The 25425-nt window shown below is 42.1% G+C and overlaps 1 protein-coding gene across 1 annotated transcript; it reads right to left on the reverse strand.

Annotated features, from left to right (window-relative positions):
* Positions 1-1835: 1835 nt before the first annotated feature.
* LOC146629898 (uncharacterized) lies at positions 1836-4058 on the reverse strand. Its single transcript, XM_085355450.1, has 4 exons — positions 3540-4058; positions 3062-3229; positions 2644-2739; positions 1836-2168 (listed from the first exon to the last, which is right to left on the reverse strand). The coding sequence occupies exons 1-4, from the start codon at positions 4041-4043 to the stop codon at positions 1836-1838; spliced, it is 1101 nt and encodes a 366-aa protein (XP_085211576.1). The 5' UTR covers positions 4044-4058.
* Between the last annotated feature and the right edge of the window lie 21367 nt (positions 4059-25425).

Consider the following 25425-nt stretch of genomic DNA (forward strand, 5'->3'; position numbering starts at 1 on the left):
TCTTCTTGAAGAGCATCCAGAAGAATGACGGTAAAATACATATCAAAGTAAACCAGTGATCCTCTGGGAAGTGTCGCTCAGACTGCATTTCCACTTATTCCCATCTGTTGGACTTCAGTGAAGCTGTTCTTTCCACCTGGACTTCCACGAATGAACACCTTTAATCCTGTTTGATTTGGCTTCCCAGGCAGAAACTGGCAAACTGGACAACAGCCAGTAAATAAAACAATGTGTTCATCAAAACAAATCATTGTTGGCCTATGTAGGTTGGGGCAACCTTTTGAGGACTCTCTTTAGAATTGGTCAGACTTTCACAAGGGATGCTTTTTCTTTTCATTTTTTGGGATATCCAGATATCCAAACACAATTCACCAGAATTAACATATTAAATATTTTTCCAGATATCTAAGATAGCGTAAAAGTTCTAAGTGAACTATCTTTAGAAGATGATTCAATTTACTCTAATACATTTCTGCATGTTACCTATACATTTTTTATTCAAAATCAAAAATTCCAGATCCCTACATGTTGGTTTTGGTCCAGATAGGATGATGGCATGGTTCAGCTGACCCTGGGCCTTTTTCCATTACTCCTGGCCCTGCTTCTTATTATGCATTTTATGGAAGAAAGAAAGGAAAAGCCACACCCTCACACATGTGACATCATTTTAAGGGGACATCAGGACTTAGCAGTGGTATGTATAGTATGAGAGAGACAAGCAAAAAAATTAATTTGCACTATAGTGCACAAAAAGAATTACATAGGAAGCTATATTTATTGCAGTGTAACTAAGGGAAGATTCAGGGTCACCTGATCCAGCCTTAACTATATATGTTGAATTTGTATTGTTGATTGTCATTTATGCTTAGAAATATCTACTCATATATGCTTAGAGTTTTATAATCAATGTCATGTTGGTACAGGTTTGATCCTTAATAGTCTGCAAAGACTTTGTGTGCATTCCAGGGTGTTCTGGCATGCACACACAACTTAAGGTCAGGAGAGAGGTTATATCTGCTCTTACTGATTTATGGTATAGGAGGACACCTACACTGTAAACCCGAATCAGTTGACTGAACTTAAAACATTTGTGGAAACTGATTACCTCAAAAGTTTTAAGTACACAAACTCATCTTTTCTAAGTATGGGGTACTCAAAATTTGTATTTATTGTTAACTTAAAAATTTTAAATTATATTTTTATTTTATTAATTGAGCTTTACTTAAAAACTATATACTTTAATTTTAATATTTGTGTTTTTTGTAGTTTACTATTTTGATCCAACACAATGCAATTATATTACAAACTAAACGCAAATTATATGATTATTAATTAAAAGATATTTATTATTAAATGTTTGAGTGTAGACTAGTAAAAAAAATTAGAGAAATTCATTTACTTTACATTTTGTTTATTTAACATTTTTTATGGAAATGTAAAAACATCACTTAGTGTTTTTATAAAACCACTAACATGGACATTGGCACCATAAAGTGAGCATTATAAATTCAATGTAGAACATGTATCTTTTTATAAAATCACAAAGGACAACATCAGTCCTAATTGCATCTTTCTCAAAATACATAAATTCAAAATAAAAAGTCAAATACTAATCACTTTTGTTTGAAAAAGAAATGAAAAACAATTTTATAAAATGGGTACAAATAAAGATGATCATCTTCCAAATAACCAGAGCAAAGTTAGGTAAACTGATGGAGTTAAATCCACCCAAAGTCTGTAGTAAACTTAAAGTGCTTTAAATAAAGTGCTTAAAACGAAGTGCTCAGTAACAGAGTGCATGTCCTAACAAACATTGCCTTATATTCCTTCCAGAACTACTCTCTCAGCAACAAATCATTTTTAAGAGCATGTAGGCAGGGTTTCAGAGGTTTGCCGTCAACAAGCCCCATGAAGATTTTTTGGACAAAGGTAAATGTGTGAACGAGCTTCCTGGGGTAGTCTAAATGCAGAGCATAGATCAAGCCAAACAATAAGGCAAATGCATCTGCAAATCTGGGAATATCACGCATCACCAAGTCGCCTTCCACCACAATGGCCATGCTTGAGGAAGTAAAATGGACTGGACTGGTCTGGGAAGCGCCGTCGGTAACCACTGTGAGAAGGGCAACTGGAGTGTCAATGAGGGTCGACTCATCCAATGTGTCCGCCTGGAATAGACACAGTATCAATAAGTAAGGTTGGTTTGAGAGAATGTGACAAGCAAGACCTGTAATCTAGCAAAAAATTCAGCAGTGTAGTGGGTTACTTTGTAACGGGTTAGGGTACTCTACTTTTTTGAAAAATGTACATTAACGCGTTAGCTTCTTGCATTACATAATTAGTATGTTTGTTATTTTTCTAAAAAAAAAAAAAAAGAAGTCATTTTTTATTTTATGACTTTATCTCAAAAAGAAACTAAATCTTGACTTCAGCCTTGTTTTTGGGGCCACCTGCAGCGTAGCCGAAGTGCTGTGATACGCCTGTGCCCTGCTCCTGACCCTGTGTGTGTGTGTGAGGGTTTTCTAAAGAGAGGGTATTTTGCTTGTACAATTTGGTAGCTGCTAGGGTATTAAATTGTATTTAAAAAAATCCATGGTGTTTTATCTCACTGGCAGAATTTAAGTGATGCAAAAATACACTTACATTACATGTCTTAAAGAATTCTGGGTCCTCCTCCCGCAGGTATACAGGAAGGGCACGAAGCACTGCAGTGCGTTTCACGTTGATATCAGGCGCCTCCTAAAAAGGGAAAATAAAAGTTCATTGAACACAAAGTTTTCAGGTGTCATTCTTTTGGGGAGAATACATGTTTATGAAACTGCATGACATGTGACTCTACATAATTTTGGAGACATTTCTTCTAAGACACAACCTTTCTGTCTCTTATGACAAAGAGTCTGTATCTTACTCATTTGACAAAAATCCTACACAGTATTTTAAAGTAACATACCAGATCAGAGCTGTAATCTGTATAAAACACAGATGTTCAAAGCAAGGAAAAATTGAGTTTTTATCAGTGAAACTTTTAATTTGTGTTAATTTTATCATTATCAATATTCACCTGAAGATCATAATGATTCAGGATGGTTCGCAGAGCCTCTGATATCTTGCCAGTCCGTGCAGCCTTCTGTCTGTATAGAGCCATAAGTCGTGGTGTGTGTCTGTCAAGTTCAGCGTAGAACTGGTTCCGCAGGTTAATGTTTGTGACTCGGTGGAACTCCGCACAAATCTAAAATAAAACAGGACAAAAACATCCAACATCAAGCCAAATTACTGACCAAATTTACATCTTATCATTAAAGAGGAATTGCCCAACTTCTGTCTAACCTTGCTTTATAGATGTCCTATGAATTTTTTTTTCTTTAAATTGGACCCGAACCACAAGCACAAGTGTATCACAAAGCTGAAATATATTTTTGTTTGTTATCTATTATTTATTTATGTGTTATTTATTTATTATCTGAATCTGAAGAGATCTGCTGAACTTGCATTGTTTCATGTTAAACTGAAGAAGAAAAAAAAAATCAAAGCACAGATACCTGAGAGTCAAATCGCAGAGCAGGCCATTTCTCTAAGAAGTTCTTTACCATTGGGTTGTCTTGAACAATTTCATGGCGACGAAGTGCAAAGGTAGTCTGCATCAGTTTTTCAATCATTACTTTGTTGGGCTCAGTCTTCTCAACCTCATTTTTTATCTGGACTCTCATATCCTCCAAACTGACCTGATCTTCTCCTCTTGGAAAGTTTGGGAGGTAGTTCACCTCAGCTCTTCTGGCTCTTTTTATGTTTGAGTGGGGATGCTCTCCTTCAGGGTTGTTAACACTCCTCCTGCCAGCGTTGACAGACACCTCCACACATCCAGATCTGGCTAGCTTGGTGCGATAATTTCCCATCTTGAATTTTAAACTGGTCTTCCAACCATAACTTCCATTCCTACTTCCAGGCTCTTTAAGACATGGATGAGTGGTAACAAGAGCTTCTGCTGCCAAACCGACATCTCCATCACTCGGATAGGCTTTGAAGGTGTGCATCACTGAAGCCATGGTCTCCAAGATGTTGTGCTTTTGGGCTCGAGTCAACTTCAGATGTTTTCCAGACATCTCAAAGGCTCTATTTCCCTCCTCAAGGAGATGTTCAACTTCGTAAGAAAAGGTAGGTACTGGGAAAGTGTCAGGCCAACACTTCAGACGCTGAGCTAAAGGCACATGAGGAAGGATATCTGTATCAGAACTTGCACAAGAACTGACATCACTTTCAGATCTCACTACTTTTAGTGTGCCCTTCTCCAGCAACTCTTGAATATCCAGTAGGCAGGTAAGTTGCCCATCAAAGTCGGGGTCTTCGTATTGTAAGGTAAACTCAAAGTCCAGCCTTGGGTTGAGCTTCTCACGGAGTATGGTGATTAGTTCTTCCACCGACTCAGGCCACTTAGTTAGAGAAACCTTCACAACAACATCTGTGGTGAGGTGAACTCTCAGCAGGAACTTTTGGGATACTGCCATCATCCTATGAATAAAACAAGGAATGGAGATGATTTTTAAAAAATGAATCGTCTCATATATAAAAACACTGTACATCATACCATTAACCTTATTATGGTCAGTGATAATTATATACTCAGCCATCATTACAGCTTTCAAAAATTTCAAAAGTACACTGTACATTTCATGACAAAATAAACACTTAGCATGGTAAAAAAAAACCTTACAATTACTGCTGTTTACTTTGAGTGCAGTCTTGAATTCTATGGCCGATCATCCAACAGTCCAAAACATAGGTAAGAATTTCAGATGTTACAAAGTCACAGGCCATCATTCCATTTAGTCATGGTAAACAGTAACCCTCTTTTAGTTTTAAGTTTTTACCATATAATCAACATTGTCTCACCATGTATAAATTCTGTTAAGTTGGAAAAAAAAAAAAGAAAAAAAAACCAAAAGCACAGAATACATATGAATTTACACTGCAGTTATTTTAAAAAACCAAGCCAAACTGCGGGATAAATCTTTGCAAAGACACATTGTTATGCAATAGTACATAATACATCAGTGAGATACTTGTAATATTACACAGAACTTCTACTTACAAACTACTTCTTTTACAGGCTGCTGCTTAAGATAGAAGTTGCCACTGCTAGCTAAGTCACTTTTGAATGATGCTAATGAGAAGAAGAAAAAAACCCGGCCGAACAATGAGGCTGCTGTTGTAAAAACGCCAACTTTCTTGCGTTGGCAATGGGTCGTTAAAATATCACTAAGACACTTTCTTTATGTGCAATTCTTATTAAAACTGTTTTAATCGGTTAAAACTGTAAAACTGACGATATCATCGGTTTGAAAAAGAGCGCGAACAACAGCGAACAACAATTCACTACCTGGGTCTGTGCTGTTTAACACAACGGCGCATTCAAAAACAAGTTAATGGCTGCAACATATTAATATACTTGCTTTTTTACGGAAAAAATAAACATAACGAAGGTTCCGTTTTACTTACAAGTTTCTCCAAATGTGCTCTCCGGTCGCTCGAGAAGGGCAGCCATATTGAACAGAATTTTCTGTCAACGTCGTTCAGGTTAGAGAGAAAACGTCATGATGTCATGACGTACAAATGCGGAGCTCGAAAAAAAAAACATTTACTCAAAAATCATAATTAAAAAAGCAGTATTTACTCTTAACTTCTAAGCCATGTACAATTATAACTGTTTGAATCGTTAAGAGAACAGAAAAGTTTTAAGTTGTTTCAACTTTGTGACGCATTTTAATTGTTGTATCCACAAACTTTATAAGTCAGGTGGACTGTTGGGGTTTACAGTGTACTCTATATCTGGTTAAGTATAAGAGCCTTTTGTTTAGATGGACTGTTAGACTCCTGGCACCAGCTTTGGGGAGTCTTCACAGGGTCACATCTTGTTCAATGCTTTTTGCTGTGTAGTTGAATTGTCTTGAACGTTCCAGCGAATAGGTTTAAGCTACAAATCTATCAATATACTTTATCAAAAGGGAAAGATTTAAGCCTATTCTTAAAAATGGAGAAGGTGTCAACCTGGGAGCTGGTTCCACAGAAGACTGGCCTGAAAGCTGAAGGATCTGCCTCCCATTCTACTTTTAAGTACTCTAGGAACCACAAGTAAGCCCAAATCTGAAAACGAAGTGCTCTAATGGGGTGATACAGTAAGATAAGATAGGGCCAAATTATTCAAGACCTTGTATGTGAGGAGCATATGAAAGCCCATTTACGCCACAAAAAAAAAGGAAAACTCAAAGTTTTGACTTATTTTCTCGAAATTTCCACTTACTAACTCGAAATTCCGACTTATAAACTCAAAATTTTGAGAAAAGTAACTCGAAATTTCAAGTTAGCACTGCCAATCAGTAATCTACGTGAATGATGTCATTTCCTTGTTACCCGGAAGCTAAAGCCCTGAGCTACAAATGCTACAGCTAAGCTACCAGTATTACATCCAGTCATGAATGCACAGATTGCTGAGTATTTTCAGCGTGGCTTCAAAAATGGTGAATTCCTCATGTTATTAAGCTGAATCACATGCCGTTACTATCAGCCAACGTACTTGCGAAAGAGCCAATTTTTTGCGATCCGGTTTTGAGTGCCCGTTACTCTGCGCCATATGCTTCCGGGTAACAAGAAAGTGACCTCATTTATGTAGATTACTGATTGGCAGAGCTAACTCGAAATTTCGAGTTATTAACTCTAAATTTTGAGAAAAGTAATTCAAAATTTCGAGTTGCCTTTCTCTAAATTTCGAGTTATGTTTCTCCAAATTTCGAGTTAATGAGTTGAAATTTCAAGAAAATAACTCGAAAATTCGAGTTATAGATACATGTTTTGTTTTTTGGTTTTTTAGTGGCGGAAGCGGGCTTTCATAGGGGGCAAGACTTTAAATTCAATTCTGGAGGAGAAATTCAGGAGAAATATGCCCTCTTTTTCTAGTCCCTGTCAGTTCTCTTGCTGCAGCATTTTAGATTAACTGAAGGCTTTTGAAGGAGTTTTTAGGACATCCTAATAATAATAAATTACAGTAGTCCAGCCTAGAAGTAAATGCATGAATTAGTTTTTCAGAGTTACTTTGACAGAATGTTTATAACATTAGTGATATTGTGGAAATGGAAGAAAGCAGTTGAAGAAATGTTTAGCTTATTTGAGAGTTTAGAAATGTGTTAGATAGGATGTAGAATTATTGTAGAGACACTGAGTGTGTCATAAACTTAGGAGTAGATTTTTAGGAGACCCTCCGCCACTTGAACTGTGAAAGTAAGACAAAAAGTTAATGTTGAGTGGAAATTCCCCAAGGGATACCTGGGTGGGGGTCTCAACATTTGTATTGAATAACTTTGCTCTGGAAGGGAGATGGACTTTCATGACCCCCAGGAAGTCACGTATGCAGAGGTACATACTAGGGGTGCAACAATACTCGTATCGATATTGAACCGTTCGATACAGTGCTTTCGGTTTGGTACGCATATGTATTGAACAATACAAAATTATTTATTCATTTTTTAAGTTCCTTTCTTTGCAAGCTCCTTTGACTACGATGACCTGGATGACTAAGAACCTTCACAGACATTTATTTATTTTATTAACTTTTCTTCTGACGATGCTTTCTGTGTTGAGCACTCAGTGGATCTGCATTCGACTACTCCGCCTAGGCTGCACTGTCGAGTGCAGATCCACTGAGCGCAGTGCAAGCTAGCAAGACAGAAGCTAAGCTCGTTGCAACATGGCAACTGCCTCAATGCTACCCGAAATTGAACCTCCCCCACCCTCATTCAGATCTGGCGTTTGGAACTATCTTGTTTTCATGTGAAGCATGACCCTGTTGGTAAGCGCGTCATGGACAAAAGTAAAACAGTATGTCGGATGTGCCACGCAATGCTCAATTGGTGGGAACTAGTGCGTTAGCGCAGTTAGCTTGTTAACGTATTGACGTTAAGTACAGTTTTTTGTTTTACGCCGGTTTTTCCCGAAGTCGCAAAAGTATGACGTCACAACATTCTGATTGGTCACTTGCAATGTTGATGTTAACTCACCCAAAACTCTGGCTGATTGGGACCCACACCCAGTTTCACACCTTGGCTTGTGTGATTAGAGGATCATCAGGGGGTCCTTTTGTCCCCCTGTGGGGGGTTACTCCCACTAGGTTTATATCTGGGACTCTCCACCATTTGACCTTAGAACTGAAGAAGCTTCTCGGATGAGGTGAAACATCTTCAAGTAACTCAAAGAAGTCCAGACGCTTTTCTTTGCAAGCTCCTTTGACTACGATGACCTGGATGACTGAGAACCTTCACAGACATAAACATCTGACACAATTTATTTTTTTTTTTTACCTTTTTCTGCTGAAATTAAATGTGGTTTTAATTCTGTTCTACGGGGGATAGAAATGGGTTACTCTCCCAGACCTGTTCACAGAGTTTTTATAAAATCAAAACTTGTTACAGGATTTTTCCCTGTTGCCGTTTGCCCGGCCTTGCCAATAGAGGGTGTGGCCATGTTGTTGGGCAATGATATTGCAGGAGGGTTAGTGCTCCCTCGTCTGGAGGTTTTAGACAACCCCCTGAATCAGAAAACCTCTGATGTTTCCATGCACCCTGGGCTGTATCCGGCCTGTGCGATTACTCGAGCACAAGCTTGTAAAGATATTGATGTTGCCCTCTCTGATTCTGTGTTGATGTCCTCATTTTCCGAGGAGAATGATGTACCCATTAAAAGAAACAATGTTCTGTCACTCCCAGACTCAGTGAAACCTGAGGAGCCTGATCCATTTCCTAAGGTCTCTTCGCTGCCCTTGACTAGAGACCAGCTGTCAGCAGCTCAATTAGCTGATGAAACACTGCAGAGCTGTTTCAAACGTACGGTGCTGAGCAAGTCAAGAAAGAGCAACAAGCCTATTCTGTAGAACATGATGTTCTATTGCGTCAGTGGTCTCTCCATGGAGTAAAGTCAAGCAGATTGTTGTGCCCTCTGTGTACCGGCAGGAAATCCTGGCTCTTGCCCATGAAAGCCAGTGGTCAGGACACTTGGGCATCACAAAAACATACCAGATACTATTAAAGCATTTCTTTTGGCCTGGTGTGAAGCGTGATGTTTCTAAATTTTGCCACAGTTGCCATGTATGTCAGATTGCAGGTAAACCTAATCAGGTCATACCCCCAGCTCCGTTGTGTCCCATTCCTGTAGTGGATCAGCCATTTGACCATGTCATAGTAGATTGTGTGGGTCCACTACCTAGAACAAAATCAGGAAAGCAATACCTTCTCACGATCATGTGTGCAGCTATCCGTTTCCCCGAGGCTGTCCCATTACATAAGGTTACAGCAAAATCAGTTGTTAAGGCGTTGACAACATTCTTTTCAGTGTTTGGCCTGCCAAAGGTCATACAGACTGACCAGGGCTCAAACTTTCAGTCTAGGTTATTCAAACAAGTGGCTAGCACTCTAGGTGTCAAACATATCGTGTCCTCTGCTTATCATCCTGAATCGCAAGGTGCATTAGAGCGGTGGCATCAGACCAATGCTACGCAAATACTGCCTAAAGCCTGAAAAGAGCTGGGATGAGGGAGTTCCATTTGTGTTATTTGCTGCCTGTGACGCTGTTCAAGAGCAACACGTTCTCACTCCCAAAGCGTAACATTTTACGCTAGGTGACAAATCGTCAACATATTACGTTTTCGGCTACCCACCACGTTCCTAAATGACGACCTCAGAAAAAAGAGGAAATATGAGAACCGTCTGGACTCCATCTACACATGTTCGCTCTTTTTCTTCAAAAAGAAACACGCTATTTAACATCATTATAGTCCTGGTTAAGATCAGGAATATGGTTATGGTTAGGGCTAGGGATAAGGTTAGGTTTAGGGCTGGAATACAGGGCTGGAACGTCTATTACCGTGGGAGCGTCATTGCACTGGATTCCAGCCATAACCCGCCGCGTACCATAAGAACGCCGAAGGTCTCCTTTCGCGTTCCTCAGGAACACCGCGGGACGTGACAAAACGTCGACATGTTACGCCTCAGGAGTGAGAACGGGCTGTCAAGAGTCACTTGGTTTTAGTCCTTCTGAGCTGGTATTTGGCCATAGGCCACGCAGACCCCTCAAAGCTCTGAAAGAGGCATTTTTGAGCCCACACGGAGTGTCCAAAGTAAATGTAAGCAGGTATGTAAAGCACTTCCGTGAGCGTTTGAACAAAGCCAACGCTCTGGCTAAACAGCACCTTGCCGTTTCACAGGGAAAGATGAAACGCCATTATGACAAGGCTTCTGTTAAAAGAACCTTTCAGGTAGGTGACCAGGTTCTTGTGCTCTTGCCTGTTCCGGACTCAGCATTGTCTGCTAGGTATAGCGGCCCCTTTAAAGTCTGTGAAAAGAGAGGGGAGACCGATTATGTAATTTGCATCTCGACCGCAGACGCAAAACATGCGTCTGCCACATAAACATGTTGAAATTATACCATCCTCGGTCAACACCAGAGCCTGCTGGGTTCTGTGCTCCTATTGTAGCCTCAAGCCACCTAGAGGAAGGAAGGGTGGACGAGGTTGATGGGTTAAAGCTAAGTTATCCCACCTGTTCTAGACCACGTCTGTCTAACTCAGAAATGCTGAAAGCGTTGCCGAGTTTGCTCGAGCATCTGTCTTTAGAGCAGCAAGAAGACATAACTGTCTTGATTAATGAATGCACCTGTTTATTCGTGGGTGTGCCAACTTGCACTACAGTGTTAGAGCATGATATTGATGTCCAGGGAGCTAAATTTATTAAGCAGCATCCTTATCGAGCCAGCCCCCATAAACACTTGCTCATGAGACAGGAGGCTGACTATTTGCTACAACATGGCTTAGCAAAGCCCAGTCAAAGCCCCTGGAGCTCACCCTGTATAGTGGAGTCTAAGCCAGATGGCTCGCCCCGGTTCATTACAGACTTCCGGAAGGTGAACTCTGTGACTGTGGCTGACTCACATCCTCTCCCAAGAATTGAGGATTGTGTGGACAGTAATGGGACTGCTCAGTATGTCACTAAATTAGATCTTCTTAAAGGTTACTGGCAGGTCCCTTTAACTGAACGTGCGTCTAACATCTCTGCCTTTGTTACACCTGATGATTTTCTACAATACACAGTCATGGCATTCGGCATGTGTAACGCTCCTGCCACCTTCCAGAGGCTGGTAAATAAAGTCCTCCGTGGCCTGTCCAACTGCAGTGCCTAGCTAGATGATCTAGTAATTTATACTGAAACATGGCAAGATCATGTGGAAACTCTACGCCAGGTATTTTACCATTTAGCTCAAGCTACTCTAACTCTCAACATAGCTAGGTGAGTTTGCCAAAGCTACAGTGACGTACTTAGGCAGGGAGGTGGGACGTGGACAGGTCCGGCCCATTGATGCCAAAGTGGCAGTGATTAGAGAGTTTCCCAAACCTACCACCAGGCGTGAGTTGCGTAGGTTTCTAGGGATGGTGGGCTACTACAGAAACTTTTGTAAAAATTTCTCCTCCGTAGTCAAGCCATTCACTGACCTACTCAGTCAATGATTATTCAATAAACTGGTTAAAATCTGCAGTTCTTCTGATTAATTGCTCCTTCCATAATTCTTCTTCTGCCCCACTACAATCTGGAAATATTAAATATTTAGGCATTAATTAACTAACTAAACTGAGGTATTAACTAAACTAAACCACATTCCACTTTTAAAGAAAGTAGAAGACGATCTGGCTAGATGGAAATCTGTACCCATATCATTGATGGGAAGGGTCACATAAAAATAATGCTCTTGCCAAGAATCAATTATTTGGTCCCAATGATCCTGAGTAAACCATCATCGGACCGGTTTAGCTCTCTGGAATCGTCTATTTCTAAATTCCTTTGGAAAGATAAACCCAGCGTATTAGTTTGAAAATGCTACAAAGGGCCAAGGATAATTTAGGACTATATCTGCCTAACTTTCAACACTACTTCTTAGCCAACAGGCTACAATTCATCTCAGAATGGTTAAACATAACCTAGAGGAGCCCTGGCTGGAGGCAGAACAGGTACTATGTAATAAGAATCACACTCAGGATGTGGGCCGGCTATTCCAGAAACAGAAGCCCAGGAAAGCCCCCGGACCAGACGGTGTCTCACCCTCCTGCCTCAAAATCTGTGCTGAAGAGCTGGCTCCCATCTTTACTCGCATCTTCAACAGATCCCTGGAGCTGCGTGAAGTTCCCTCCTGCTTCAAATGCTCCACCATCATCCCTGTTCCCAAGAAACCCACCATCACAGGACTGAATGACTACAGACCTGTCGCCTTGACGTCTGTGGTCATGAAATCCTTCGAACGACTGGTGTTAACCCATCTGAAAGACATTACAGGCCACCAGCTGGACCCTCTGCAGTTTGCCTACCGGGCAAACAGGTCGGTGGATGATGCAGTGAACATGGGGCTGCATTACATCCTGCAACACCGGGAACTTATGCCAGGGTCCTGTTTGTGGACTTTAGTTCGGCTTTTAACACCATTGTGCCTGAACTTCTTTCCTCCAAACTCTCCCAGCTCAGCGTGTCACCAGCTACCTGTCAGTGGATCACCAGCTTCCTGACAGACAGAAAGCAACAAGTGAGGCTGGGGGAGATCACCTCTGAAACTCGGTCCCTCAGTATTGGTGCCCCTCAAGGATGTGTCCTCTCACCACTACTGTTCTCCCTCTACACTAACGACTGCACCTCCAAGAACTCGGCTGTCAAACTCCTAAAGTTTGCAGATGACACCACTGTCATTGGCCTCATTCAAGATGGTGATGAGTCTACATACCGGCAGGAAGTTGAGCGGCTGGTACTCTGGTGCAGTCAGCACAATCTGGAGCTGAACACTCTTAAAACTGTAGAGATGACAGTGGACTTCAGGAGACATCCCTCAACTCTGCTCCCCCTCACCATATCAGACAGCCCTGTGTCAACTGTGAAGACCTTCAAGTTCCTGGGTACAACCATCTCCCAGGACCTGAAGTGGGAGACCAACATCAACGCCATCCTCAAAAAGACCCAGCAGAGAATGTACTTCCTGAGATAACTGGGGAAGTACAGTCTTCCACAGGAGCTGCTGATCCAGTTCTACACTGCGGTCATTGAGTCTGTCCTGTGCTCCTCCATCACAGTCTGGTATGGTGCAGCCACTAAACAGGACAGGAGCAGACTGTAGCGGACTGTACGGGCAGCACAAAGGATCATTGGCGCCCCCCTGCCCTCCATCCAGGATCTGTACCTCTCAAGAACCAGGAAACGGGCAGATAAAATCATCACAGACCCCTCACACCCTGCACACAGACTTTTTGATCTGCTGCCCTCTGGCAGACGGTACAGAAGCCTGCAGACCAGGACCACCCGACACAGGAACAGTTTCTTTCCCCTCGCCATCTCCCTTCTTAACAGTTGACCTGTCACACTGCTCCCACTGCCAGACTGCAGCTGCACCTTATGTACATTTTGTAGTATTCATTCCACCTCATTCATTTCTGTATTTTATGTATATAAGTTTAGATTCGTTATTTATAGTTGATTTACACAGCTTTGTGTATGTATGTGTATGCATGTGTAATGTATATATATAGAGACGTGTGTGTGTGTGTGTGTGTGTGTGTGTGTGTGTGTGTGTGTGTGTGTGTGTGTGTGATTTACATTGCTGTGCTTGAGAGCCCACCATCTACCGGAACCAAATTCCCTGTATGTGTCTGCACATATACTTGGCCAATAAACACGATTCTGATTCTGATTCTGATAATATAGAGATTTTGGACCTAGCATTCATTAGATCAAACATGAAATGAAATGTATGCTTTAACAGCATCAATATCGGCTCCACTCTGATAGCATGGTGAGCGTTTCTAAAAATGAGAGTCTTCATTAATTCCATTCAAATGTATACCCATTTGGAACAAGCCTGACATACTACAGCACAATAATATGATTAACTGCCTCAAAGAGATTCTGGAAAACTGTCAGGCGACTCAGGAGGGGAATGCAGTGCTCTACCTGCAGTGTGTATAGGGCAAGTGGGGCACTACTGACTTCGAATGAGAACATTGTCAGGCGATGGTAGGAATACTTCGAGGACCTCCTTAATCCCAATGGCACATCTTCCTTGGAGGAAGCAGAGTCTGGGGACAAAAGGGACGACTCGCCTATCTCTGGGGGTGAGGTGGATGAGGTCCAACCTGAGTTCCTGAAGGCTCTGGATATTGTAGGGCTGTGACATACCTGGGGACAGGAAGGTGTGTTCCAACTATAAGGGGATCACACCCCTCAGCCTCCGTAGGAAAGTCTATGCCAACATGCTGGAAAGGAGAGTCCATCCATTAGTCGAACCATGGTTATAGGAGGAACAATGCAGTTTTCGTCCTGGTTGTGGAACAGTAGACCAGCTTTTTATCCTCTCAACAATACTTGATACCTGTATGGGACTTAGGCCAACCAGTCTGGAGGTACTTTGTGGACTTGGGGAAGGCATTTGGCTCTTTGGCCCTCGCGGTGTCCTGTGGGAGGTGCTTCATGAGTATGGGGTTTCTGGCCCATTGCTACGGGCCATTCAATCCTAACACAACCGTTGCAAGAGCTTGGTCCACATAGCATGCAATAATTCAGACTCATTCCCGGTGGGTGATGGACTCCACCAGGAGTGCCCTTTGTCACCAATTCTGTTCATAATTTTTATGAACTGAATGTCTAGGTGTAGCCAAGTGGCAGACTGTCACCTGGGTGGTCTCAGAATCTTATCTTTGCTTTTCGCAGACGATGTGGTTCTGTTGGCTTCATTGGGTGATGGCCTGCAGCTTGCACTGGAATCGTTCGCAGTTGAGTGTGAAGCGGTGAGAATGAGAATCACCATCTCCAAATCTGAGGCTATGGTCCTCAGCCAGAAAAGGGTGGACTGCCCACTCCGGGTCAGAGACGAGTTCCTGCTCCAAGTGGAGGAGTTTAAATATCTCAGGATCTTATTCACAAGTGATGGGAGAAGGGAGTGGGAGACAGATACAAGAAACGGAAATAAGCTTTTTCCAAAGAGTGCTCTTCCTTAGAGATAGGATAGGGTGAGAAGTTCAGCCATCCAGGAGGGACTCAGAGTAGAGCCGCTGCTCCTCCACATCGAAAGGACACAGTTGAGGCTTTTTGATATCTCACTCAGGAGGCATCTGATTAAGATGCCTCCTGAGTGAGGTGCTCCGGGCATGTCCCACTAGGAGGAAGCCCTGGAGCACCTCCAGGACATGCTCTCTCACCCTCTTTTTTCCTCTCCTTCAAGATTCAAGATTCTTTATTTGTCACATGCATAGTTATATGAGTACAACACACAGTGAAATGTATCCTGACATGCTCCTCGACTGTGCAAAATGGGAGAGAACATTATATGCAGTAAGTAGCATTATATGCAGCATTATATGCAGCAAGTAAGATAAGATAAGATAACCTTTATTAGTCCCACACGTGGGAAATTTGTTTTGTCACAGCAGGAAGTGGACAGTGCAAAAGTTATGACGCAAAAATTAGAATACAATAAGAATAAATACAGTACACAGCTGTACAGAATAGAATAAAATAATATACTATATACAGTAGAATAAAATAGAATAAAAATATACAATAAGATAAAAATAGAATACGAATGCTATATACAACTGAGTAAAAATACAACGATGCCAGAAAAGATTATTGCACTTAGTGTTATTGCACATGTGTGGATGTGTGTGTTTGTTCAGTTAAAGTCTTTGTTGTGGAGTCTGACAGCAGTGGGGAGGAAAGACCTGCGAAATCTCTCCGTCCCACACCGTGGGTGCCGCAGTCTCCCACTGAAGGAGCTGCTCAGTGCTGTCACAGTCTGCTGCATGGGGTGGGAGACGTTGTCCAACAGGGATGACAGCTTAGCCGCCATTCTCCTGTCACTCACCACCTCCACTGGGTCCAGAGGGCATCCTAGAACAGAGCTGGCCCTTCGGATCACCCTGTTCAGTCTCTTCCTGTCCCCAGCAGAGATGCTGCCGCCCCAGCAGACCACACCATAAAAGATAGCAGAAGCCACCACAGAGTCATAGAAGGTCTTCAGGAGTGGGCCCTCCACCCCAAACGACCTGAGTCTCCGCAGCAGGTACAGCCTGCTCTGCCCTTTCCTGTAGAGGGCGTCTGAGTTATGAGTCCAGTCCAGTCTGTTGTTCAGATGAACACCAAGGTACCTGTAGCTGTCCACAGCCTCAATGTCCATACCTTGGATGTTCAGTGGTTGCAGTGGAGAATGCTTGTGCCTGCGGAAGTCTACCACCAGCTCCTTGGTTTTACTGGCGTTGATCTGGAGGTAGTTCAGCTGGCACCAGTCCACAAAGTCTTGAGTCAGTCCTCTGTACTCCTTGTCGTCCCCATCAGTGATGAGGCCGACTATTGCAGAGTCATCAGAGAACTTCTGCAGGAAGCACTGGGTGGAATTGTGGGAGAAGTCTGCAGTGTAGATGGTGAAGAGTAAGTGAATTGTGTACATTAAATGTATTAATACTAAATAAAATAGAAAATCTGATTCTGCCTGATTGCAGAAGTTCCAACAGATTGTTGCCGGGATATGACGGGTTCTTTAATATCTGAGCTGCTCTAGTCCAGCATCTCCTGGTGTAGATGTCCTGAAGGAGGGGAGAGCAGTCCTGCAGCAGCATTCTGCCGTACGTATCACCCTCTGAAGAGCTTTTTGATCCTTAACCTCGATCCTTAACCTCAACACCCTCCACATCTTTTTGATGTGGAGGGTGATGTCTTGAGTCTTCTCGCAGCCCTTGGTACTTCTCAGGTCTCTTGTGTTCCAATTTACTGATATTGCTATCATTCAGCATAGCTACATCTATCACTACAGCAGACTTCTTCTGCTTGTCCACCCCTACTATGTCTGATTGGTTAGCCATTACTCTGTCATAAGAGGACTGCGATCTTCCTTTTCTAACTGGCTGTTGGACTTCCTGTCAGAAAGACCCCAGTCAGTCAAAGTTGGAAACCGAACACAACTGCAAGCACTATGGGCTCTCAATGGATAAATGTTGAGTCTTCTTTACATAACACTATGCAGACCAACACCAGCAATATAAATTTTGGAATTTGGGGGATTATACTACAGTCACTGGGTTTATCCATTTATCTAATATCACCATTGTGTGATGAGGATAAGGATAAATATTTTGTCCTGTTTGATTGTGTGGCTAAAACATTGGGTTGGCTGCTAGATGTGTGGACTTTATTTTATTATTGAAGTTTATCTTTATAGAGTTAAAGGATGCAATTATTTTGGTCCTCCATCCATCAAAGTGCTCGTTGGGTAGAACAAAAGTGTTAATGATGTGCATTTGTTATGAGAGTATCTCAGATCTGAGAAGAGTTGTGATTCTTTTTTTCTTTTTTTTGCTTCCCTACCTCCCTCACTCCCTTCTGTTTGATCTTGTGCCTGAGGAAGAAGTTGCACAGAAGGTGTGTGTATATCTGAGTAAGCCACATTCTTTTTCACCACATTCCTCACCAATGTTACTGATCTGGTTAAAAGAACAATGTAAAGTGATACTGTATTGTAATGTAATTTTTACGAAAAATCAGGTAAACCAAATCAGACAATTCGATCTTATCCAATATATCCCATTCCGGCTGTCGGTGTGCCATCTGATCATGCTTTATTGCATTGTGTTGGTCCAATAAAGCCCCGCAGAAAAGCTCGTCACAATTTTTTATTAATTGTGATGTGTACGTTAACTAGGTTTCCTGAGGCAATTCCTATGGGAAATCTTACTCTTCCTGTGGTGGTAAAATCTGTGATGAAAAGGTCCTCAGTCTTTGGTCTGCGAGAACATATCCAGACGTCATAGCCCAGTTATGTGCAAGTGATTAAACAGCTCGACACATTTCACTGTTATTCCAGTGTATTCCACCCCAAAAGCCAAGTTGTACTCAAAGAGGTTTTATCAAACTGTCAAAAGCATGATCTGAGGACACTACCTTAAGTTTGATGCAGACTGGGTTGAGGGTGTTCATCTTCTGTTTGTGGCATGAGAGGTGGTGACTTTAATCCAGCTGCACTCATGTTCACTCTTAAACTGGGCCTTTTGAACTATTGAGGGGAAAATGGCTTTGGAATGAAAAACCACAGAATGCACTAGATTATGTCAGTGCTTTCTCCTTCAAACATCACTGGGCCTGCAAGTTAGAAAACAAAATCTGTACACAGTGCATAGGAAGAGCAAAGGATTGTTTGTTACACATGCAGAAACAAGTAACTATATATTGCTGCATGGTATTGCAGAATGTAGTTCTAGTACAAAAAGTTCACACTGCTTAGTGGCCACTAAGTGTTATGGGTCTGATTGTTTTTGTACACACTTTACAAAGATCAACAGTGTCACAAAGCCAGACTGCTCCCCTCTTCCACAAATGGAAGGCTGCATTAACTGTGTTGGCTTATAATCTGTTGTTGGCAAGTGCCACTGATTCCTTGGGCCATATTTAACACATAGGAGTTCAGGTTTCCATGTTGGGTATTTATCAAGTTAAAAGTCTAATGAGTAGTTCTTAAAGGCAAATTTGTCCATCACTTTCTGCTCCCTGCTGTTGACTTTCGGCCGAGTTCCCTGGCTCTACGTAGGTGCTACGTACCTTCAGTGTGCCAGCACATCCATCATCTTATTGTCCTTTTTTCATTCTTATTGACCTGTTCTCTTGTCTGTTTTATTCTTAATGCTGATTGACTCCAGAAGTGTCACTATAAGCGGAACCATTGACTAGAACAGTTGCATCAACTCCATTCACTTCAGTGGACCTTTACTTTTTTTAGCAGTGTCAGAAGTGTGCTTTGTTATTAGCACATGTAAATTAAATTAATTTGTATGTGAATCATGTTAAGGGTTCAATCACCAGTGACTTAGTAGATTCAGGGCTACCCAGTAACACTTAATTGATTGAAAATTAGGTTCTATAAGTGTTATTTTCTCTGCTATTGTGAATCAGTCGTTCCTCATTTGATGGTATTGAATGTCAGTGACATTATGAAATTCAGTTTTCAGCATTTTTATACAAGTGTATCCACTGGATGTATGACAAATTTAAGACTGCACTATGTTAAAGTAATGGATGGTAAATGGACTGGTTCTTATATAGCGCTTTTCTACTCTTCTGAGCACTCAAAGCGCTTTAAAGCAATGGCAATTTCTGTCATTTATGGCTATAAATGTAGATTCAGGAAGTATATTTGATATTAGGCATAAAAAGAAAGCAAATTGTGTTTTAAGGGTTTGAGATTCAGTCCATTGTTATCCTCTGTTGTATTTTCATTTTCGTTTTGCTACACCAGATTTGCTTTGCTTTTACTATCAGTTGCGAAACAACCAAACACAAAGTTAAAAATATGCCACCACTTTTTGAAAAATACATCACAAGGCTTAATGCTAAAAGTTTGTCTAAAAGTCTAAAAGACAAATATGTTTATATTTGTTAGATAAATTCATAGTAACTGATGACAATTGGTACATGTTAACTTAAAAAACTCATAACCTAAGTTGGGGAATAAAACTCACACCTTGCAGTTACCAGTCCAAGCCTACACAGGTGTGTATTTAACAGAATTTTAGTGTTTTTTTAATGGACTTTGTTCGTTTGGGAACGACAGCTTATTATTTACACACGGCTGATTTTTTTTTTTTTTTTAGATATTGTTTTTATACCTTCGGGGTTTTTTTGGTTTTTTGTCTTAATTTTTTCCCCCCCTGGCCAGGGCTGTTTGGGTGCTGTGCTTGGTTAGGTTACACACTGCTCTCCACCTGTTCAGAATGGTTTTTCCCTTCTTCATTTGGACCCACAACTCTATAAAAGAATTAGAGAAAACTGCTGTACTGTTCACTTTATTAGAGATTTACATTGCGAATGAATGAATTGATGACGCACTAAGTAAAAGTCAAAACACACATAAATGTGTTTATATGTGAATAAACAGAAATGTGTTTGTAGCAAGGAGCCCATGCACACACAGTGTTGTCAGGTTGATTGTCTATGGCAGCAAATTCTGTTGTTTTGGTGCTCTGCACACCGCGAACTCACTGTGTCACCCCTCCTCTGCAGCAGGCCAGAGACAACACCTCCGCCACAGTGTTAAAATGTCAAAATGTCCATTAAAAACATTTAATATTAATAATAAGTAGCAAGTGCAATGACACATGATGCACATGTCATGGCCCAGTGTTTTGTGTTTTTTGAACGTTGTTAAGCATTATTGTTTTGATCTTGAGGAGTAATTTATGTTTCCTATACTCTATTGGTTTACTTCAAACTTTAGTTTCCCTGTGCTCATGAGTTTTCTGTTATATTATATATCTCTAGGGTACTGTAGGGTGACTAGTTTAGTTTCCTTTAGCGTACCCCACTGGTCTTTGTCCTCGTCTTTTCTTTGTTTTAGTGTTTGGTTTCCTTCACTCTCCATCTCTGTCTGTCATTACTGGGCCCTGTTGTTGTTTGCTTACAGCATCAAGTTTGTGTTTTGAGTCTGGGGGCCTGTTCTTCGTACCTCGCTAAGTAAGTTAGCTGGATTAGATTGTTGACGATTTCGCGTGATCCTGGATCGTTCGGTTCCCCGAAGCTCATCCGGGACTTGCTGTCATAGCAACAGAGCCGTAAGCGTAAACCTGCTCGGGAGCAGGTTTACTTTATGTAAACAGGATTAGATCGCGGCCACGCAGGTATGTCCGCGTCATCATACGAAAGCAACAGCGACATTCCGCCACTGTTTCACCATAAATAAATAACATCAATGTAACTAAAGATAATGCAGCACTTGATCCTTTTATTGATTCCACACAGATACATACAGGTCAGTCCCTAAAAAAAGGGAAATGTACTAGTAATCACGCTATGTCATGTAGGTGATCACGCCAGATGCAACACACATTCCAGAGTAGGAATAGCAAATTACGTCGTGTAATCAAGATGACAGACCACGGCTATAAAAGCGAAGGTGGAAGTGGGAAGTTTGTCGCAGCCATGTCCTGTCCGTTTGTACGCGAGCCACCCATTGCGGAAGGTGCAAGAGTGATAAGGAGAGTGTTCAGAATCCAACGTATATTGCGGGATAGACAGGATCCTTTAGCACAGCGCGACAGTGTGCTCATAGAGAGATACCGATTTTCCCGTGAGGGTATCATCTACCTAACCAACTTGCTGGATCCCCATGTTAAGAGTACCACTCACCGTAGTCGGGCATTAACAACTGCACAAACTGTGTGCATTGCCTTGCGTTACTTTGCGAGTGGCACGTTTCTGTACGCTTGTGGAGACGCAGAGAACGTTGGCAAAAGTGCCGTCTGCCGGGCCATTCGCAAAGTGTACCTGGCACTCAAGCATTTCCTGGGTGTGTTTGTGGTTTTTCCAAGCCACTTAAGACCACAGGTCGTCAAACAGGGCTTTTTTGCCATTGCAGGTACAGTAAATTGGATAGTGAATGTGATGCAATCATGACCTATGTCGGTAACTGTAGCTCGATCGTCCGCAGGCTTCCCGAATGTGATTGGTACCATAGACTGCACACACATTGCGATCAAGGCCCCCCCAGGCCCCAACGAAGGGGACTTTGTCAATCGAAAGGGGGGCCACAGTATAAATGTGCAGGTGAGTAATACTAACATTCCAGATGGCAATATATAATGGGAGGAGTGTGTTCACATATAATAGAATCCCTCAGATGGTGTGTGACTCCATGTGCCATATCACAAATGTGGAAGCTAAATGGCCCGGATCAGTGCATGACTCAAGGATCTTCAGAGAGTCAGGGTTATGCACATCATTTGAGCGTGGTAAGTAAAAGAGGCTTATTTTGATACTACATACTCCTTTCGGGCCTAACATAACAGCATTTCCCCACTACACAGGGGCCTACGATGGGATTCTCCTCGGAGACAGAGGTTATGCATGCAGGCAGTACTTCATGACACCGTTCCCTGACCCCAACCCTGGGCCACAAACCCGCTACAATGCAGCTCTAGCCAGGACAAGGGCACGCATTGAAATGACCTTTGGGCAACTGAAGGAACGATTTCAGTGTCTGAAACGCCTGAGGGTTGCACCTGACAGGGCATGTGACATTATTGTTGCATGTGCCGTACTGCACAACATTGCCACCATCAGAGAAGAGAGGACCCCCGTGGTGGAGGTGCAGCCTGATGATGACCTCCAGCCAGTGCACTTGGACCAACCTAGTGGCAGAGCTGCACGGGACAGGATTGTGCAACACAATTTCGAATAATAAAAAAATGACATGACATATTTTCTATTGACGTTTATTTGAGCATCGTTGTCTGTCCCATCACACACAGGCCAGTCATCAGAGTTGCCTGGAAAAACAGAGCATATATACTGTGTCACGCAAGGTCAGCAACAGTGCTCCGTATGAACGTGTATTCTTACTTACTCTGGAGTTCCTTTTGAAGCAACTCGATTTCCAGTTGTAGTTTATGCCTCATTAGAGCTTGTAGTTCGATCTCACCTAGGAGCTTTTGTTTCTTCAGCTCAGTATACTCCATTTTTTGCTGGAGACTTCTCTTGTAGAGCAGACGAATGTCACCCTGTGTCAATTGTAGTGACAACATTTAACGGGGAATACATGTCACATAGGCAGTATAATTAGTCACAACACTGCCCACCTCTGTATGAGCAGGCCTCTCTGCCGGCCTCTTGGCCTGCAAATCATACTGCAGTCAGACACACATGGCAGTACACAAGTAGATGGCAATTCAGGCCAATGCATGCATGTACTCACAGGGTCTTCCTCCAAACCACAGCCATCTGACAGGGTTGCGTCACTGTCCTGTGCAATGGTAACACAATGGTGTTACAAAGGGATGTGGTACAGCCTATTGGTCTGTACAATTGGGTGGGGACAGATATATGTATATCTCCCAACTTACTGTGCATGCTCCAGTCACCCCTTCCATGGGAACAGGTAAAAGTGATGGAGTGTCATGTAACACTACACACAGAGAAAACCCACAGTGCCAATGAATGTCACAGTACGAATAGCATTTTCATTAAGGCAACAACCACATATTTTACATTGTGCAAATGGAATCATGAGCCCATTCACCAGTTATGTAGGTGCTGCTGCTACTGCACCCCGGCTTCTGCTGGTCTACGGAAGAGCTGCCCCCAGGGATGCCCTCAACAATGGGTCTGGTGGCATTCAACCTTAGGGCCAGCTCCTCTGCTGGGGTGTGACGAGGGGGTGCAGGACCACCACCTGTCTTTTGTTGCTCTGCCCTTTTCTTGGTTGCTGTTATACACAAACACAGGGATTGTTTCAGGGTGTCTTTTCAAGAGACTGACAGCAATATAAGTGTTGGATATTACCATTCTGTAGTATGTTCTTGTATTTCACTTTTACTTGTTCCCATGTTCTGGTGGGTCCGGTTGTGGCTCTAATGTGTACAAGGATATCATGTGATATGATTTGATATGTTACAATATGATATGGTATGGTGTCATGTAATATGTTGCATTACTTACGCGTTTAATTTGTCAGCAACTTTCTGCCAGCCCTCTCTCCTTGCTTTTGCAGCCTTCGCAGTGTTCCCTTGCGTTTTAATTACACTCTGGTACTCCTGAAATCCCTCAATCAAGAGTTCTTGCTCTGCTGCGGTGAAATACTGGGCGCGCTCCTTCGACATTTTCACCGACCAATCAGAGGGTTGCCGATCACTGTTTCTGCTATCGATGCGTATCCCCTTTTACGACACCCAGTGATCGCACATTACTTCATCCAGCTGTACTAATCGTCAACAGCAGGTGTGTTCGGGGAACCGGATTAGCGAGCTCACGGTTAGCGCGATAGTTTGGTCTTGGATGTGTCATTTGATCTTGGATGTAGTAAGCGACGTACGAAGAACAGGCCCCGGGTCTCTGTTTATGTGTTTATTGTGCTTCCTGTCTTCCTGTATTCCTGTCTCGTTGTGTCTAATTGGTTCCAGCTGTGTCCTCCCACTCTCCTAATCACCTGTATGTGTATTTATTGTGTCAGTTCGCATTTGTCCCTTGCCAGAACATCAGTTCACCTTCCTTCACGTCTTTTTAGGCTCTCTCATGTTTTTTTGAAAGCCTTACACAACACTTATCATGCAATTACTATAAGCATGATGAAAGGAAACTGAAAGGAAACTTGAAATTGTCATTTTTTAAAATATTCTCTTTCATCAATATAATGTAATAAAATGTAATGCCCATTAGAATTCCATTGTTCAAAAGTTTAAAATATGTGAAAGAGTATAAAATATACAAATATTTAACTACATTTATTTCACTGTGGTATACAAACCACTGTAGTACTAATTACAAAAATACAGTTTTGTCCAACTGCTCATTAAGCACTATCAGAAGTCTACATGACAGACTTATTCTAAATGTTCTGCATAAAACATATATTCGTGGAGCATCGAGGCTGGCAATCGGTGACTTTTTCTGCTCCTGTTGTGACGGTGAACAAAGACCAGTGCATGTTGCAGCAGCTGCACCTTTTGCCTACCAGGAAGGAGAAGCCAAACCTCCAGATACCTCACACAAAGACTTACGTATTAATACAACATACCACAGAATTTTGACCTTGCAGTGTCCCTGTTGTTTAGCTCCTGTTAGTAAATTTTTTTTTTTTCATGTAGTCATTTTTTTAAGCTTTGGTTTTACTTTTTTAGGTTCCTTCTGCAAGATTACAAAGCCATAGGAAGTATGGGTGTTGAGGCTGCTGCAACATGCAATGGTGCAGGATAGAAATTCTGCATGCCACAAATGCAAATTTTTAAATATTAATAATAATCATAAAAATAGTAATAGCTGTATAAATAAGAAAACAAATACCCTCTTGCATTGTGGCCAGTCTTTATCCTTCAAGATCAGAGCCTCCACCAGAGGCCTGGGACCTTAAGGGTCTTGTGCAGTCTTTTTGGTGTTCCTAGGACTGTGTTGTTCTGGACCGAAATCTCAAACGTTGTTCCTGGGATCTGCTGGAGCGACTCGCCCAGCTTGGGGAGGTCGCTGCTCCAAGTGCCCTGAATGCCGATGGGACCACTGTTGCCTTCACCACATCTTCTTGAGCAGCTTTCTCAGCCCTTGGCATTTCTCCAGCTTCTCATCTTCCTTTTTTCTGGTATTGCTATCATTCGTTATAGCTACATCTATCATTATTGCTGTCTTCCTGTACTTGTCCATCACTACCATGCCCGGTTGGTTAGCCATCACCAATTAGCTTCTCTGTATATGCAAGTCCCACAGGATCTTTTCCAGTGGTGGTCAAGTTACGGATTGTCCGTAATGCTGCATTCACATCTTCTAGTAGACCATTTAGAGGCTACTTGACATCATCTCGGTAATTGGCCTCAGTGGGTCCAGGGATACCTGAGAGAATACC

This window comes from Diplotaxodon limnothrissa, linkage group LG6 (assembly GCF_057381915.1).
Source record: "Diplotaxodon limnothrissa isolate DT_005_m linkage group LG6, D_limnothrissa_male_GT1.1, whole genome shotgun sequence".
Taxonomy (NCBI): Eukaryota; Metazoa; Chordata; class Actinopteri; order Cichliformes; family Cichlidae; genus Diplotaxodon; species Diplotaxodon limnothrissa.

What these genes read in the sequence shown, in the direction of transcription:
- LOC146629898 (XM_085355450.1), bottom strand. Translation starts at nt 4,043, where the DNA reads ATGGCTTCAGTGATGCACACCTTCAAAGCCTATCCGAGTGATGGAGAT. An exon ending in TGAATCATTATGATCTTCAG is followed by an intron (nt 2,740 to 3,061) that starts GTGAATATTGAT and finishes TTCCCTTTTTAG; the next exon opens with GAGGCGCCTGATATCAACGT. An exon ending in AATTCTTTAAGACATGTAAT is followed by an intron (nt 2,169 to 2,643) that starts GTAAGTGTATTT and finishes TGTCTATTCCAG; the next exon opens with GCGGACACATTGGATGAGTC.